Below are 17658 nucleotides of genomic sequence, written 5' to 3'. Positions count from 1 at the left end.
CCTACATCAGACATTGTAACCCCTGTTCTGAACTTGGAGTATTCTCAAACAAACTTGGTGTATTTTCAGAAAAAGTAGCGTACTCCACACAGCATTTGAACATCCATGCTTCAAACATGCTTCACACACACATGCCGCACTGTTAACTCTTAACGTCCTATACCGCGCGGTTCCGCTCGTGGGCTGTAGTCCTAAACCGCGCGGTACCGCGCGTTCTCTGCTAGTGTCATTAAACAAGAGTTACCAGCCTTCCGATGCTCTCCTGCATTGGAAAACAGCTTTAGTCCTTCGATGCACATGGCATGGCTGCCGGTCGTTTTTTCTCAGGACTTTTGAATGTGATTTCGATTTTTGTGGACGGATTTTGTTCGGATTTTTTGTGTTAGCTTTCAAAATTCAACATGGAGACGAGTGATAGTGATACGTCTTTTCACGGGTTTGAGGTAAGAAATGTGGAGAATGACTTCGATGGTGGTGATGATGATAGTGGACAGAGTGATCTATGGTCAAAAAAAATATCAAGTAAATCCATCCATAAACAATAAAAATATGATTTTTTTATTGAACACACCCAAATTTTGTCTCTTTTTCCCAAATCCTTATAGGATTTGCACTGGGACATGCAAAAAACCTTACAGGACGTTAAGAGTTAATCAAGTTTACCAATACATTTAAAACACATGCTTCTTTCAATGTCTACTGACAAAAACTGTAAGCATGTGACAAAATACTGCATCGGCTTCGGGATGCGCTTGCGAAGAAAAGAAGTCCAGGAATTTTCTCGTTGTATTTTTTCTTTCAACTGCCCATACTGATCATACTCTGGACAATCATGCGTACAAAATACGGCAAAATCTTATGGGTTCCCAGATCTGCATGTTTTTGAAAACTGACCTCCATAGGCGGCACTGGACACAAAGGCTCTTGACCCGCCCACTGACCCAGCGCCAGCACTATCTCCTCCGGCTTTGGCCCTGAATATGCAGGAAAAAAGAAACAAAGCAGTCCATCAAACTATCAAACAATCATTGAATCAATCTACAGATTAACAGTGAAATAAAGATCTAAGTCGTGCAGAATTTATGGAATCGGCAAAGTTTTTGCCCATTTTGCGTAATCGGCAAAACGCTGCTCATTACACAGGGTTCATACAGACACCTGACAGTGAAATTCAAGGAGTATTCAAGGAGTTTTCAAGGAGTATTTCCGGTATCCCAGCTCCACCATGGCAGGCTCCAGAGAATCAATCAGGGTGGTTGCATAAGCATGTCCAAGAAATTTGGAAGCGTAGTATTCCGTTTGGACTTGCTGCCCGTTCCAGCAACGAACAAAAATGTCAAGTTGCTTCATTTTGATGTGCTTGTTCAACGTTTCGTCGAACAGAAGAACGTATCCGGATTCCTCCTTCACTCGTTTTTTCAGCAGCGAATGAAAATATGGCGCAAGGCCGAAAGTACTTAGATACCTTGGTCTTCCCCTCGCCACATTGATATCCCTTTGCTACTTGGCTGTCGGGGAACATTGCCTGGAACAAGTTTGGAGTTGTTCTCACACGACTTGAAACTGTAGTGCGAGTTCACAGCGTTCATTGTCCACATGACTTCCGATTTTAAAACATCGGTCTTGGTGCAAAATGATGAAAGAGTCCTAGAGGACGTTGGCATCGCGGGACCCGGGGTTGCAGTTACAGAAGCAGACTGAGAGCTTTGCGATGACGTTACAGAAAAGAAGTTTGCAATCGGGACTACAGGTGCAGACGCTTTTAAATTATTTGTGTGTTTCTTTCCTTTCCGTGGCAAACCAGGGCTGACTCGCCCATCACTGAAATATCCACACGTGCTTTGCAGCATTTGCAAAAAGCCTTGTATTTGTCGCAATCCCGCTGGATCCAATCCTTGTATTCCTTTTCCTCCAGCCATCGTGGGTTAAAGAAGCACTTTCCACCCGGCATGACTACGATTTTCGACCGGCGATGGCTTGAAACGCTGTCACAATGAATCGACACACTGCTTCTTCAGAAATGGCGCTAAAAGCTACCCGGATGAAGGGGAAGTAATCGGTTTCAATTTCCCTTCGCACGATGGCAGATGACACACGACTTGCACACAACACGCACACAATCGATATAAATTGCTGAAAAACTTTAATATTAACATTTTTTTTTTGCCTGCACTTCAGAATTCAAGGAGGTTCAAGGAGGTTAAACACAAGAATGACCATTTTCTCCAAATTCAAGGAGATTCAAGGTCCTTGAAAAGGGGGGTTGAAAATTCAAGGGGATTCAAGGAGATTCAAGGAGCGTACGAACCCTGTTACAAGAAATCAGCAGTGTTTTGCTGCAAATGCAGTTAACGTGATCTCTAATACCAATAGCAGACCTGGGAACCCATGTTTTGCACTTGGAGTATTCTCAAGCAAACTTGGTGTATTGTCAGAAAAATGAGCGTAGTCTCCACACATCATTTGAACATCCAAATATATTTCAAACATGTTTCACACGTGTCCATCGCACAGTTAGTTGAATTTACCAAAACGTTTAAAACAAATTATACTTCTTTCAATTATTACTGACAAAAACTTGTAATTATGTGTCAAAATACCGGATTGACTTTGGGATTCGCTTGTGAAGAAGAGTAGTCTAGGAATTTTTCTCGGCGTAATTTTTTCCACTAATAACCGTACTGCTCGAATTCTAGACAATCATCATCGTACAAAATACAGCAAAATTGTATGAGTTCCCAGGTCTCTAATAGTACTAGACTGAATTTCAACTGACCTCTGTGCGAGAGCGGGATTGATGAAGGGATAGCAGGTGGTGATGTACCGAGGGACCTCCTCCAGTCCTCTCCCCCTGCCCCCCGCATTGCCCTTGACCTTGTCGCCTTGCGTAAATCGACCCGGCACGAACTCCGCCGCCTCTGCTGACAAGATAGAGGCGGTGCCAGAGGTCTGTAAAGAAACAAACAACAACATTGTGTACATGAAAGAAAGAATAAAAAAACAAGGTAGGTAAGTTGTTGGAACGCTGTTATTGACAAAATACGTTACAATCACAAATATATCGACCCAACGGTCTTTTAAGCAAAGAGACAAACAATTTATCACAAAAAACTCCCTTAAATCAAAATTTCGCCCGCTCGCCAGGAAGCCGAGCGAATGAATGATTGATTGTATGACGAAATGAGTGACGTAGAAAGAGAACGACGTCGAAAGAATGTTCCGTAGGTAAATAGAACATGGCAGATCGAGAGAGAGAGAGAGTATGCGCGTGGTTGTATGTGACTTGTGAAGAAAAATAAAGAGAGCTAAGGATGAATGTAGCATTACACCTCAGGTGTATACTTCTTCTTCTGCGTTGGTGGGTTGAAACTCCCACGTACATTCGTGTTTTTTGCACGAGTGGAATTTTACGTGTATGACCGTTTTTTACCCCGCCATTTAGGCAGCCATACGCCGTTTTCGGAGGAAGCATGCTGGATATTTTCGTGTTTCTATAACCCACCGAACTCTGACATGGATTACAGGATCTTTTCCGTGCGCACTTGGTCTTGTGCTTGCGTGTGCACACGAAGGGGGATAAGCCACTAGCAGGTCTGCACATAAGTTGACCTGGGAGATCGGAAAAATCTCCACACTTAACCCACCAGGCGGCTGCGACCGGGATTCGAACCCTCGACCTTCCGATTAAGAGGCCGACGTCTTACCACTCCGCCACAGCGCCCGTCCAAATCAAGTGTAAATATTAATTTAATTTAAGACTGACGCCTTCTTTAAAGTTTAAAGAATGTTGGGAGTCTTAAAAAGGGGTTTCTAATAATGTAAGAAACAGATGGAACTCAGCATTCACACTTTAGTAAAAAGCTACAAATCTACACACTCACTGAGTGAGCAAAATCTGCTTCATCCAGAGACTCCATAATTCATGTACAGTATTGTAATGTTCAGCAAATCATGAGGATCTAACAATAAGTGAATAACATACTGTCTGTAAACAATAAATTGGCATGTAACTCTGAATTAACATATTTAAAATAAATGAACACTTTTCCCTTACTAGCCGAGTCTTCTTTTGGCTCCTAACATACGTGTTTAGCTTTTCTGGAGTTTGACACTCCAATAAAATTCAACAGGAAAACCGTAGCTTCATACTAATCATAGTCAGCATTGGTATTGCAACACTGCAGCAGATTTGTTCTTGCAGTTGGTATAACAGCAATAATGCATACAGCAGATCACTAAGTGCATTGCGTAATCTGCCACATGCTCAGACCTGGGAACCCCTGATTTGCACTTGGAGTATTCTCAAACAAACTTGGTGTATTTTCAGAAAATTGAGCGTATTCCACACAGCATTTGAACATCACTGATTCAAACAAGCTTCACACGCGTCTGTCGCACCGTTAATTAAGTTTACTAATAGTAATACATTTAAATCAAATGCTTCTTTCAATGTTCACTGACACAAACTGTAATCACGAGTCACAATAGTCAATAGTGGATCGGCCTTGGGGTATGCTTGTGAAAAAAAGTAGTGTAGAAATTTTTCTCATCGTTTTATTATTCAACTGAGCGTACTGATCATATTCTAGACAATCATGCATACGAAATACGTTGAAATTGTACGGGTTCCCAGGTCTGCATGTTCTCACAACAAAAACATAGTTAATACATCTTCAGTTAATCCTCTTTTAATTGCCCCTGCATTAATTTGAACCCTTCTTTCTTTCTCTTCTTCTTCATTCCTAAGTGTTTGTGTGGTTAATGTAAGAATAAAACAAGAGGCGAAGCCTTCAAGGCTCACGTAAGAAATCGACAAACAGTAACACAAACTCAATCACTCCGTCACACACACTCACACAGTACACACACACACACACACACACACACACGCACACACACACACACACACACACACACACACACACAGAAAGAGCATAGGTGAAACTGTGCAAGAAAGCGAGACACTAGATCTAGATCTGTCTGTCTGTAGCCTACTCACGACTGCCAAATAGTCTCGGCCCGCTCAAAATAACAATCACCGAGACTTTCAGTAATTCCATCGCGTGACGTCTAACCCTCGTACGTCATAATGTGACGTCAATGTAATATGACGTCTTCAAATGTTAAAGTTTCTACCACAGACATACATACTTGTATGTATACATACATACACACATGTATACGCACGCACGCACAGACAGACAAAGTTACGATCGCATAGGCTACACTTCGTGAGCCAACAAGAAGGGCAAAGCCCATACGACTCACATGCTTTACACATTTTTCCTACCAAAATACATGTGACCTTGACCCAAGGTCATCCAAGGTCATGCAACACAAAGCTGTTAATTCAAGACATAGGAAGTACAATGGTGCTTATTGGCTCTTTCTACCATGAGATATGGTCACTTTTAGTGGTTCACTACCTTATTTTGGTCACATTTTATAAGGGTCAAAGTGACCTTGACCTTGATCATATGTGACCAAATGTGTCTCATGATGAAAGCATAACATGTGCCCCACATAATTTTTAAGTTTGAAACAGTTATCTTCCATAGTTCAGGGTCAAGGTCACTTCAAAATATGTATACAATCCAACTTTGAAGAGCTCCTGTGACCTTGACCTTGAAGCAAGGTAAACCAAACTGATATCAAAAGATGGGGCTTACTTTGCCCTATATATCATATATAGGTGAGGTATTCAATCTCAAAAACTTCAGAGAAAATGGGAAAAATGGGAAAAATAGCTGTTTTTTAGGCAACATTTATGGCCCCTGCGACCTTGACCTTGAAGCAAGGTCAAGATGCTATGTATGTTTTTTGGGGCCTTGTCATCATACACCATCTTGCCAAATTTGGTACTGATAGACTGAATAGTGTCCAAGAAATATCCAACGTTAAAGTTTTCCGGACGGACGGACGACTCGGGTGAGTACATAGACTCACTTTTGCTTCGCATGTGAGTCAAAAAACGTGAAAGGTATATTTGTTTGTTTGTTTGCTTAACGCCCAGCCGACCACGAAGGGCCATATCAGGGCGGTGCTGCTTTGACATATATAACGTGCGCCACACACAAGACACACGTCGCAGCACAGGCTTCATGTCTCACCCAGTCACATTATTCTGTCACACCGGACCAACCAGTCCTAGCACTAACCCCATAATCCAGACGCCAGGCAGAGCAGCCACTAGATTGCCAAATTTAAAGTCTTAAGTATGACCCGGCCGGGGTTCGAACCCACGACCTCCCAATCACGGGGCGGACGCCTTACCACTAGACCAACCGTGCCGGTTGAAAGGTTTTTTTTTCATTTTTCATTACTTTATTGTCCCATCGCTGGGAAATTCGGGTCGCTTCCTCCCAGTGGAAAGCTAGCAGCAACGGAGTCGCGCTACCCAGGTGTCTGCGTGTTTAGGTGTATTCAGCCACCTGCACTTATGGCAGAATGACCAAGATCTTTAACGTGCCATTGTGGTGACACGGGGGTGGGAGATGGATACCGTCTCTGGGTCTGCACATAAAGTTGACCCGTGTCCGTCCCAGCCCGGATTCGAACCAGCGACATCTCGATCACAAGTCCAGTGCTCTACCACCTGAGCTACTGGAACGTTATTTTGATAACAACAAAAAACATGAATAATGTTCACTGATCTTCGACCAAGCGGTCTTTTAAGTGGACAGACAGACAAATATAGACAAACACGAAAGACACAAGCAAGATAATCCTCATAACGATAATAATGAAAGCATTTTGAATTATTACATTATCTCATTCTCATTGGAGATGATTTATCAAAAGTTTTTTTTATGTTATGAAAGGGTACAATTAAGTAACATCCCAAACAGTTCGGATTTATATGCAGCTGCACTTCCGGGCCATTTGTAGATCTTGATTTTGCAGCCTTGATTTTGGAACACATGCCATGTGTTTATCAAACTTTTCTTTTCTGTGTGTGTCTGTTTTTGTCTGTGTTTTCCCTTTTCTTTGATTCTCTTTGCATGGCTGGGTACAATGGAAGGTGCAATGATAGATTCAAAGAAATCTTGATATTAAGAGGAGGAAGAACAAAAACACTCGCCAAAACGATCTGCGCATGCGTTCAAATCAAACAGAAAAACAAGAAAAATTGCGTGTTTGTGTGCCCAATGTAATCCTAAAAACCTTAACACTCTTTTTTTGGACACTCAAAAGCAACTTAAGGGCTGGAACAGTGGAAGACTACAAGTTACAACAAAATTTCACTTTACGCGTTCCAATCAACAGGCAGAAAATTGCTCGAAAAAACAATCTGCGCGTATGCCAATAACTATATGGCTAAAGAACTTTTAATCGGTGTACTTTTACAGCAGCGCAGCGATTTGCAGGTCCTGGTGAAAGAGTGAAAGCAAGTGTGACTATGAGAGAGATAGAGAGAGAATGGTGCTCCGTTTTTCGTTTTATTGACATTTTTATTTCTCAAATAGATCAGATAGCTCTAACTGTTGTAAACTGTGCGATTGCGAAGAAAATGTAACAGCAGAATACATCGTGCGTCGCCAGTCGCAGCACTCCTCGAATCACAACGCTGCAGAACGTGCTGCACTTCCTGAATCCACTTCGATTTTTATTTCTCAAATACATCAGTTGGATGTATAGTAAACTTTGCAATCATTAAGAAAATGTAACAGCAGAATACATCGCGCGTCGCCAATCGCAGCGCTGCAAAACGCACCATGCTTCCTGAATCCCCTTCGAAGTTTCTTAGTCATACTATCGATTCTTCTTTTAATACTGTAGGTACACGACTAACAACAGTAACACTAACAGTGCCATTCAACTTAGACAACTATTGAACTAAGGATGTAAACATAGTCAAACTCATAGCCTAGGGGGCCCGGTAGCTCAGTTGGTAGAGCACTGGACTTGTGATTGAAAGGTCGCAGGTTTGAATTCGGGCCGGGACGGACACGTGTCAACTTTATGTGCAGACCCAGAGACGGAAGCCATGTCCCACCCCCGTGTCATCACAATGGCACGTAAAAGACCTTGGTCATTCTGCCATAAGTGCAGGTGGCTGAATACACCTAAACACGCAGACACCTGGGTAGCGTGACTCCGTTGCTGCTAGCTTTCCACTGGGAGGAAGCGACCCGAATTTCCCAGCGATGGGACAATAAAGTAATGAGAAATACATGTATACGTTCTACAGCTTTGCATAAGGACAGCAGTGGTTCAAATGCCAACAAAGAATAGTAGGTCAGCACACAGGTCTTACAAAAAGCTTATTACGAACACGAGGAAGTGGCTGTAAACTCAGTATGCATTGTAGACTATCTGTTGCAAAAGCCTACTCCGGTGAAGTCGCCAAGAAATTGTTGACAAATTGGTCGAAACAGTGCAGACAGTTTCGAACAAAAGTCTCTCCCTTTAAACGACACATTAAGAGCTGAAATGAGGTATTTAGCACTAATTACTGAGAGCTGAGGTCGGGAGCGTGACAAGACACGATACACACATCAAGTCATCGCGACTAACTACGGGCGGTGCCTCCCAAATGGCTGCCAAACCGTCACTTGCCGCTTGTTTATACTCATAGCACTAGTAAGCCTTTGCTCCTCACTTACCGAAACGCCAGTCTGGTCAGAATTCACCGACATTATCTCCTTCGATCACTCCATGGCTGATTAGTGCTGGTCTCTTTCAGACTTACGCAATGATATCAATCATTCACACGAAATAGCCTTCGACACAGCCATGTTGTAGTCTTGGTTCTCGCCTTTTCTCGTCTTGGCCAGCCTAACGAAAAACTAGGAACCGAAACATATCCAAACGGAAAGAGTCTTAGGCGAACAGAATGAAACCTGGGCGACAGATTTTTGCCTTGAAAAGTCATTTAATTGTCAAAGTTGTTTTTTTCTTCTTTCTGTTCCGTTCTGCTTGTTTTACAACATTTCATTTTCTACATACTATCTGCTTGTTGTTGTTGTGTGATGTTGTTGTTGTTGTTGTTGTTGTTGTTGTTGTTGTTGTTGTTGTTGTTGTGTGATGTTGTTGTTGTTGTTTATTGTTGTTGTTGTTTCCGAAATGTCAGTTGGGGGTTGGGTTTGCATTTTAATGTTGTATTTTAATGTTCTATCCGTCCGCTCACGGAATATTAGTCTCACATTAAACTCTGTGTTTCTTTCAGTTTACTGATGCACAGTATAGTCTTCAGTGATAATGATGTCTAGCTTGCATCTTGGACCAGAGGTATTGTAGATCTATGCTTGGACACACACACACACACACACACACACACACACACACACACACACACACACACACACACACACATAACAAAGGGCAATGCAGGCCTCTGCCTTCCCTTTTTTTCACCCCTCTCCCCCACACACACAAAAACAAAATAAATAAATTTTGCCGATTTGTTGCACAACATTATGTTTATTGAGAAAGTAAAGAAGTCAGCAATAATTCTGCATCTGAAAACAGTTTTTTTTTAAATATTACTAGGTGAGCAATAAAAATATGAAACAGAAATTCGTCATGACCGAAACATCTTGGATGTGAATTCTAAGAACGCGAATTTTATTTCATTCTTAGGTTTCTACATTTTGCCCTTGTTATTGTGTATTTTGGTAATAAGACAATGACCCATTTTCTATGCATGCAGCACTGAGTCGAAAAAAGACCGTGTTATTCAGCTTCAAACACACATTTTTACACAAAACCGCAGATACTCTTGTCGTCGGGTTTTGTTTTTTTAAACAAATAGAGTTCACGCTTGGAAGACAAATTAAACTGTCAGTTTAGCTCGTCAAACTTAAAAACCACTAAAGCGGAATGCGAGGCGGAAGCAGCAGTTACCCCCCTTGTTGTCAAGAAACGTGGGGTCAAGGTGGTGCGTGGTGTGCACTATTAGGCCTACAGTGTGTGCCAGTTGTCCTGGCTCCGTATAAACACGCATTGCACAACTTGAAGCATGTCGTCTGCTTTGTTTCTTCTTCTTTTGTTTGGTGCGACCTTGATTTTAATTGCCTCTCAGTCGCTAGCTTACAGTTTTTGTTTTGTCTGGTAATAAAAATTCTCCAGCAAGTTCAGTTCACTGTAGAGCAAGGCGGTGCAAAACTGACTTTAATTGCCGCAGACCGGTGTAGTGCGTTCAGATTTCCAATTCAATTATCTTTTAACATTAAATGACGCTAATGTCTATTTTCTTAAACGAGTACATGGCAGAAATCCACTCAGTGAGGCAGTACCCTTCACAAATATTTTATTTGCACCGTGAGAGTGACTTCCTTTCCCGGCTCTGAACCAACATTGCTGAATAAACACATGCTCGATATTCTTCTGTGACGAGGAATTGTTAGCATTCTGAATGAATGTTTTTGCTCTGTGTGTTTTGTGTGTGTGTGTGTGTGTGTGTGTGTGTTTATGTGTGTGTGTTTGTTTGTGTTTGTACATTTTGAATATCATTTATAAGTGAGACAAACCGACTGACCCCGGCAGTAAGCTCTTACCCATTCAAGAACTACTACTGACAAGTTAAGACAGTGATTCCCCTCCCCCCCCCCCCCCCCTTTGACTGGAGCAAAAATATCGGCTGAATAAACTCATAATAATAATAATAATAATAATAATAATAATAATAATAATAATAATAATAATAAAGATATTTATAGGGCGCAAACCCTAAAATAGTTCTCAAGCGCCTTACAATCTTAGGGGAGACTGGGGTACCCTGGGACACGGGGCAGGGTGGGACAGCGCAATTTAGCCATGTTATCTTGATTTTTTTTTAAAGTTTGAATTTGCCGCCATGAAGGGAAACTACTCAGCCAGGCTGGCGCCAACTGTTAATGGTGTGGGCACAGACGTTTGCCAGCAGTCGATGTTTGCCTGAAAAGAAGCACTGTAAGTAAATTTTCGACTGTCACAAACTTCTTATTTGTATATAATGTCTTCTTACGCACCCTATTAAACCATATATAACCAGATTATGTCATTATTCACTCATATTTATCGAACATTTCAAAGATGTTTACACGTTAGATCTGTGGCCATTTTTTCATTTTATCAAATTAACCGCCTTGGGGCAGGGTGGGACGGGGTAGGGTGGGACAAGGCTGGGGCAGGGTGGGACTGTCCCACCCTGCCCCAGCTTTGACCCACCCTGCCCCCTTAGAGTGTTTGTCTATGTCTTTAATTATTAAAAGTTGATAAGTTGTGTAACATTGGTGTTATGCAAGAGAGAGAGAGAGAGAGAGAGAGAGAGAGAAAGAGAGAGAGAGAGAGAGAGAGAGAGAGAGAGAGAGAGAGAGAGAGAGAGAGAGAGAGAAAGAGACGGTGTGGTATTATTAATTCGGTGTTGGCATAACCATGCTGTGTTAACCTCTCTCTCTCTCTCTCTCTTTTTCTCTCTCTCTCTCTCTCTCTCTCTCTCTCTCTCTCTCTCTCTCTCTCTCTCTCTGTAGTTTGTGTAGTGTTTGTCTTAAATCTTTTGTCGACTTTCAGATGGTGAGAACATACAAGAGAAAGACGCAATGGACTTCAAAACCAGTGCAAAATATGAAGGATGCGGTGGAAGCTGTGAAAGAAGGTTTGTCATTTCGCGAGGCTGCAAGGATGTTTTCTGTGTCGAAAAGTAGCCTTGGGCGAGCGATGTCCCGTGGCAAAATCTCCTCCTTGACATCTCAGTGCAACACTCGACAAGTCTTTACGAATGCCGAAGAACAGGAGTTGGTGGAATACATAATCCAGGCTTCAAAGTATGGATTTCCTATCGATTCAATGACTTTGAGATCACTCGCATTTGATCTCGCAAACAAAAACCTAAAAGTCTGTCCTCCAAGCTGGACAAGGAATAAACGTGCAGGTGAAGACTGGGTCTTGGCATTTCGCAAAAGGCATCCAGAGATATCAATTCGAATCCCAGAAGCAGTCAGCTTGGCGAGGATGATGGCGTTCAACAGAAACAACGTTGACGAGTTTTTCAAGAAGCTTCAACATCTCTACGAAAAGCATACCCTGACCCCTGACAGGATATTCAACACGGATGAAACCGCTTTGATGACGTCCCTAAAACCGACTAAAGTCTTGGCGCAGTCGGGAGTAAAGCAGGTGTCTCAGGTAGTGTCACAGGAGAGAGGTGAACTTGTTACTATGTTGGCAATTGTCAATGCCATTGGAAACAGCATCCCGCCTTGTCTGATATTTCCGCGGGTGAATTTCCATGACCATATGACAATAAATGCACCTCCAGGGACAAAAGGACTGGGTTCACGTTCTGGCGGCTGGATGACAAAGTCTCTGTTTGTGGAATGTTTGGAACATTTTACTGAGCATGTCAATTGTTCGCCTGACAACAAGGTCTTGCTGATACTGGATAACCACGAGTCCCACATTTCCCTGGCAGCTATCAACCATTGCAGGGAGAAGGGGGTGGTGCTATTAAGCCTTCCACCACACTGTACACATCGGATGCAACCCCTTGATGTCGGAGTGTTCGGGCCTTTGAAAACTGAATACAACAAGGCCCTGTCAAGGTGGATGTACATGCATCCGGGGACGAGGACCACGATTCATCATGTGTCCACCATTCTTGGGAGTGCATATCCCAGAGCTTTCCGAATGGAAAACATAATCAGCGGCTTCAAAGCCACAGGAATCTATCCTCTTGACAGTGAGATGTTCTCCAAAGAGTTAGCAGAGGAAGCCGAATCGGCTCACCTACAAGAACAACCCCAAGAGCCGACTTGCCAACAAGAACAGCTACCAGAACCGCCTCATCAACAAGAACAACCACCAGCGTCGCCTCTCCAACAAGAACAACCACGAGCGTCGCCTCTCCAACAAGAACAACCACCATCTCCTCCAATATCAGTAGAAGAAGTAGAATCTAGCTTCTCCCATGCACCAGCAGATGTAAGACCACACGCTAGTGTTCCGAAAAACTCTCGCAAGCGTAAAGGACGACCTTTGGGATCCAGTCGCATTCTCACTGATACACCAGAAAAGAACATCATTGAAGAAAACGTCAGTGCAAAGAAAAAGAAAGCAGAGAAAACAGCATCTCAGTCCAGAAAAAGAGCGCCATCACAACCTGCCAAGGCCACTGCAAGAAGATCAAAGACACCACGAACAGTTCTACAGGCAACCTACCATCAGGGATCCAGTGTATTTAATGACCGAACGAGGGGCAGACAATGTGTTGGAATGGCCACTTCTGCGGTTGCCTATGCTGAGATCAAAGACATGTCGACGTGGACGAAAGAAGACCTGGACCTAGTTTTGCTTTTCGGCGACTACATGTACCAGAAAATGTTGGATGATGAAGAAGACAACGTACAAGGATATCTTCAACTGTCGGATATACCAGCACAGATCAACCTTTTTAATAAGAATTTTCATGTCTCCCGATCTGCACATGCATGTGGCGTGGTTGGTCTCGGTCCGTCATTCAGTGAGGCTTTTTCGTTGAGCGGAGCAATCAAGAGAGCATTTGACAACTTCCCATCCATGATACTCGTGTTGAAGGAAACATCCGTGATGATACACAAATCCACAGACAGTTTCTGGCTGTTTGACTCGCATTCACGCAATCAGAACGGCATGCCAAGCGCGAACGGGAAGGGCGTCCTGATGAAATTTCAGGATCTTGATGACCTTTTGAAGTTCCTGACTGAAATGTCAAAAGCAATCAGCTCTGGTGTGGTCACATTTGACTCTGCAGGATTTCAGGTTACCGAAACTGATGATCAACCAGAGCAGCAGCCCCCTGATCAGCCAGAACAGCAGCCCCCTGATCACCCAGAACAGCAGCCCCCTGATCAGCCAGAGCAGCAGCCTCCTGATCAGCCAGAGCAGCAGCCTCCTGATCAGCCAGAACAGCAGCCCCCTGATCAGCCAGAACAGCAGCCCCCTGATCAGCCAGAGCAGCAGCCCCCTGGTCAGCCAGAACAGCAGCAACTACAACCAGAGCATGTAAAACAATTGGTTTAGTCGTCATAACTTATTGAAAAGATATTTGAAAGAGAGTATCGAAATGTTAAGTGTTTCGTAAGTTTCTCAACCTTTTTTTATCTGGATTGATTTGATTTTTCCCTTGACAGAGTATAGCTGGAATTCCATTCAGATGGGCAAAATATGCGAACAATCATATTTATTTACCTAACAACAAATACTGTGTTCAATGCAGTGGATGAATCTGTTAGTGAACCAGTTATATTTTGCTACAGTAATTCAAATATAATTATATTTTGTTCTGTCAGGAAGATGAAGACGTGGTCTGCATGTTCTGCTTGGAGTCATGGGGAAAGTCCAAGCCGAACGAGCCGTGGATTTGCTGCTCCGTGTGCAACCAGTGGTGCCATGAGCAGTGTGGCCAGATAGATGACCCCACATCATACAAATGTGACTTTTGTTTAGAATAAATGGAAGGCAAAGGTTTAAGGCAAGGTACTAACTTACTAAGGTACCATGATTTGGTTCTTCTGCCATGGATGTTACTTAAACATACTTTTAAGTGTTATTTTTCTGAACGGTTTATTTTTACCTGTGGCAAAAGGTCAATAAGCAAGTCACTATGTTGGTCGATCGGTAAAAAAATTACCTTCTACGTTGAAAATGGTTAATAATGGTGGAAAATGGTTTCTTGTTTTTGAATTACTCAACTAGTATACTTTGTGTATGGGGCAGTTTGGGACAAAGCAGGGGCAGGGTGGGACGGGGCAGGGTGGGACAGTCCCACCCTGCCCCACAGTGTGTCCCAGCCTGCCCCACTTCGTCCCATCCTGCCCCGGATTTTGTTTCATTTTCAACGGTTATTTGCTTAAAAATGGCATATTTAATATCAAATTAAGTTACGTTTTTATGTTTTTAATTCAATAAAGTTTATAAAAAGATCGTATTTGTGTTTATTTTGAAAATTAGGTGTTAGAAAATTGCAATTGATTAAAAAAATTAAAAAAAGTCCCACCCTGCCCCAGTCTCCCTTAACTATAGTAATCTTAGATAACGGCAACAATACACAACATAAGTGCCTTAAATCAATCTTAAATATGATAATCTTAATAACAGCAACAATACACATTAAAAACAAATAAACCTTTAAATAAATAGAAACACAATCACGTAGGCCTACACAATACACAATTCAAATGAATCTATCGAGTCGTTACTCAACTACAGCACGGTCTCTGATGTTCGCTACACATCATGATGGGACACTTCCCCCCCCCCCCCCCCCCCCCACACACACACAATCATTACCAGTGTGTAACGAGATTCTGTCAAAGCGATGCTAACCCTGCAGACTTTTGTTCAGCACAGTAATGTTTGTTGTGAGCTGTTTGTTTCCATGTGGATGTGTTACGTGCAATTAAACGGGTACGGACACACGTTTTACACATGCATGAAGCTCGCATTTTTCATGTGATCCGTCCGCCTAGCCGCCGCTTCGACTGCCATAATTTTTAATAATTACTGAGACTCGGCATGTAACCTCTAGGGCCTACATAACAACAGAAACAACATTTAATGCACAAATCTGTATCAACATTTATTTTTGTGTCGCGATAAAAAAATAACAAACCGAACGAAACAAACCAGAAAAGCGAGGACAGACCAAATAGGCCTACTGAATATTCATTACTGCCGATTCAAGTGCAACCAACCAATGAAATCTCAGGAAATTGTCACGAGGTCGTAAGCAGTGCTCAGAAGCCGGTTTCCGCAGTAAGTTTTCTGCAATGTTCTTGATAATGTTTCAATACTCCATGTATAAGTTTCTTTGATAAGTGTAGGTTTTCATCTTTGTGGTGGTATTCATCCTTTTTTGGTTGATTTTATGGCATAACGAATGATTCATAGACAAAAAGTACTTGAGCGCGCCGGCAGACGTACGTCACTTTTGGTTACTTTGGCAGACGGCCGGTCGACAGAGAACACAAGATATGAAATGCTCAGAGTAAGAAGACCGTTTTAGATGTGTTGGTCTTGCTATTTACTTTTCAACAAATAACGTTTGTTCAGCTACATGGCGACGGCAAGAAATAAAGGTAGGCAGTTTTGAATTAAAGCGCGTGTTTTGTTTCTTCTCGGCTTTTTTTTTCTCCCAAGAAGGTTCAAGTTTTTCTATCACCGATATCACTTATCAGAATTAAACTCGAAATGTAAAAGCACCAGATGAAAGCGCTTTATTTTTTATTTTTTTTTTGCAGCTTTATTGGCGACATTCTTGCTATCTGCAATTACTGAATGTCTTGTTGGTGTCATGTTTCAGAATTCAGACTGAAGTTGCTCCAGATGCTGTACTGAACAAGTGTTCGTTCTACAGTCGGTGAAAAAACAACTTGAGCGGTTCGGCCGATAATTGGGTAAGCATTTGAAATTATATTACTTTCACAGCATTGAAAACTACCTGAACGGCCCAAAGAACGCGGTGTGTGTGTGTGGACAGTAAATAAAGTATCAATAGCAAGACGCCTGCTCCATGTCTCATTAATATGTTTCATTAAGGACACTTCCAGTGGTTGTCGTGTTTCACTTCATGGACTATTGTTAATTCAGTAGTTGTGTGTTTTTGTCACGGAAATATGTGTGCATTGTAAAGGTTTTGCTGGGGCAAAAGCGAGGAAATGCTTTGGGTCTTTTGCTGCAATCATGTTTTACAACATTTTTTTTTAATTGTTTGTTGCAGGCACAAGTTTTAGCGTCAATCGATTAACCGATGACACCTACTCGTGAAGGATCATTTTATGCTTCAAAAGACAGTCCTGTTTTTCAAGGAAGTTGTGTGTCAAGAACCATCAGTGACTAAATCAGCCGGCGCTGTGCAAGTGAAACAGCATAATTGTCATGGATTGGTTTTGACAGAAATGGACACATTTTACGCAATGACAGTTCCCTCTCTTCTTCACTGGCAACAGGAGCCCTCTACAAGGACACACAATCCAATGGATTATCATACTCTACTGTATTCTGACTTACAGATACCCAGACATGGGAACCGGGCCCATACGATTTCGCCGTATTTTGTACGCATGATTGTAAGGAATACGATTAGTACGACCTGTTGAAAAACAATTCCTAGACTACTTTTCTTCACAAGCGCACCCCAAAGCCGATCCGGTATTTTGACGTATGAATACAGTTTTGCGAGTAGACATTGGAAGAAGCATTTGTTCTAAATGTGTTGGTGAACTTGATTCACACCGCCCTGATATGGCCCTTCGTGGTCGGCAGGACGTTAAGCAAACAAACAAACTTGATTCACGGTGCGTACGGACGCTTGGGAAGCGTGTTTGAATCATTGGATGTTCACATGTTGTGTGGAGTGCAGACATTGTTTTGTGAAAGTACACCAAATGTAAAACAGGGGTTCACAGGTCGGGATACCAAGGAATACCTCAGTATGTTGCTGTCAACGTTGTGTTTGTGCTACCTCTCACTCTTCTTCTGACCAGAGAAAGATATCTGTGTAGAACTTGGTGCACTTGTGAAGAGACGGAGAGTAGGATGTGAATATTCAATCAGCGCCATTTCTTCACTGTGAAAAACTGACATTGAACATTCCGAGCGTATTTGTCAGCTTCAAACCAGAAAACGTGAACTGAAGTGATATTTCAAACCGTGACTAACGCAAAATGCATCGAGGAAAATGTCACAAGGACCATAATC

The 17658-nt window shown here is 42.4% G+C and overlaps 2 protein-coding genes across 2 annotated transcripts in view; one reads left to right on the top strand and one right to left on the bottom strand.

Annotated features, from left to right (window-relative positions):
* LOC138949890 (uncharacterized) overlaps positions 1 to 8752 on the bottom strand; it is a 34371-nt gene extending 25619 nt beyond the window's left edge. Inside the window, exons 1-3 of the mRNA XM_070321676.1 lie at positions 8607 to 8752; positions 2777 to 2949; positions 895 to 974 (exon numbers count right to left, since the gene is read on the bottom strand). Of these exons, the coding sequence (XP_070177777.1) occupies positions 895 to 974; positions 2777 to 2949; positions 8607 to 8639 (286 nt within the window). The 5' untranslated portion in view covers positions 8640 to 8752. The remainder of the gene's footprint in view (positions 1 to 894; positions 975 to 2776; positions 2950 to 8606) is intronic.
* Positions 8753 to 12758: 4006 nt separating this feature from the next.
* LOC138949889 (uncharacterized) lies at positions 12759 to 16296 on the top strand. The gene is made up of 4 exons (XM_070321675.1): positions 12759 to 13962; positions 14250 to 14391; positions 14677 to 14739; positions 16262 to 16296. The coding sequence occupies exons 1-4, from the start codon at positions 13195 to 13197 to the stop codon at positions 16294 to 16296; spliced, it is 1008 nt and encodes a 335-aa protein (XP_070177776.1). The 5' UTR covers positions 12759 to 13194.
* Positions 16297 to 17658: the final 1362 nt, after the last annotated feature.

Source organism: Littorina saxatilis, linkage group LG16 (genome assembly GCF_037325665.1).
Source record: "Littorina saxatilis isolate snail1 linkage group LG16, US_GU_Lsax_2.0, whole genome shotgun sequence".
In the NCBI taxonomy this organism is placed as follows: Eukaryota; Metazoa; Mollusca; class Gastropoda; order Littorinimorpha; family Littorinidae; genus Littorina; species Littorina saxatilis.
The sequence above is the reverse complement of the archived record's forward strand: the minus strand, read 5'-3'. Positions and strand labels throughout refer to the sequence as shown.

Coding starts and splice junctions, on each gene's coding strand:
- LOC138949889 (XM_070321675.1), top strand. CDS start 13,195: ATGGCCACTTCTGCGGTTGCCTATGCTGAGATCAAAGACATGTCGACG. Junction 13,963..14,249: donor AGCAACTACAACCAGAGCAT/GTAAAACAATTG, acceptor TTGTTCTGTCAG/GAAGATGAAGACGTGGTCTG. Junction 14,392..14,676: donor TGACCCCACATCATACAAAT/GTGACTTTTGTT, acceptor TGTATGGGGCAG/TTTGGGACAAAGCAGGGGCA.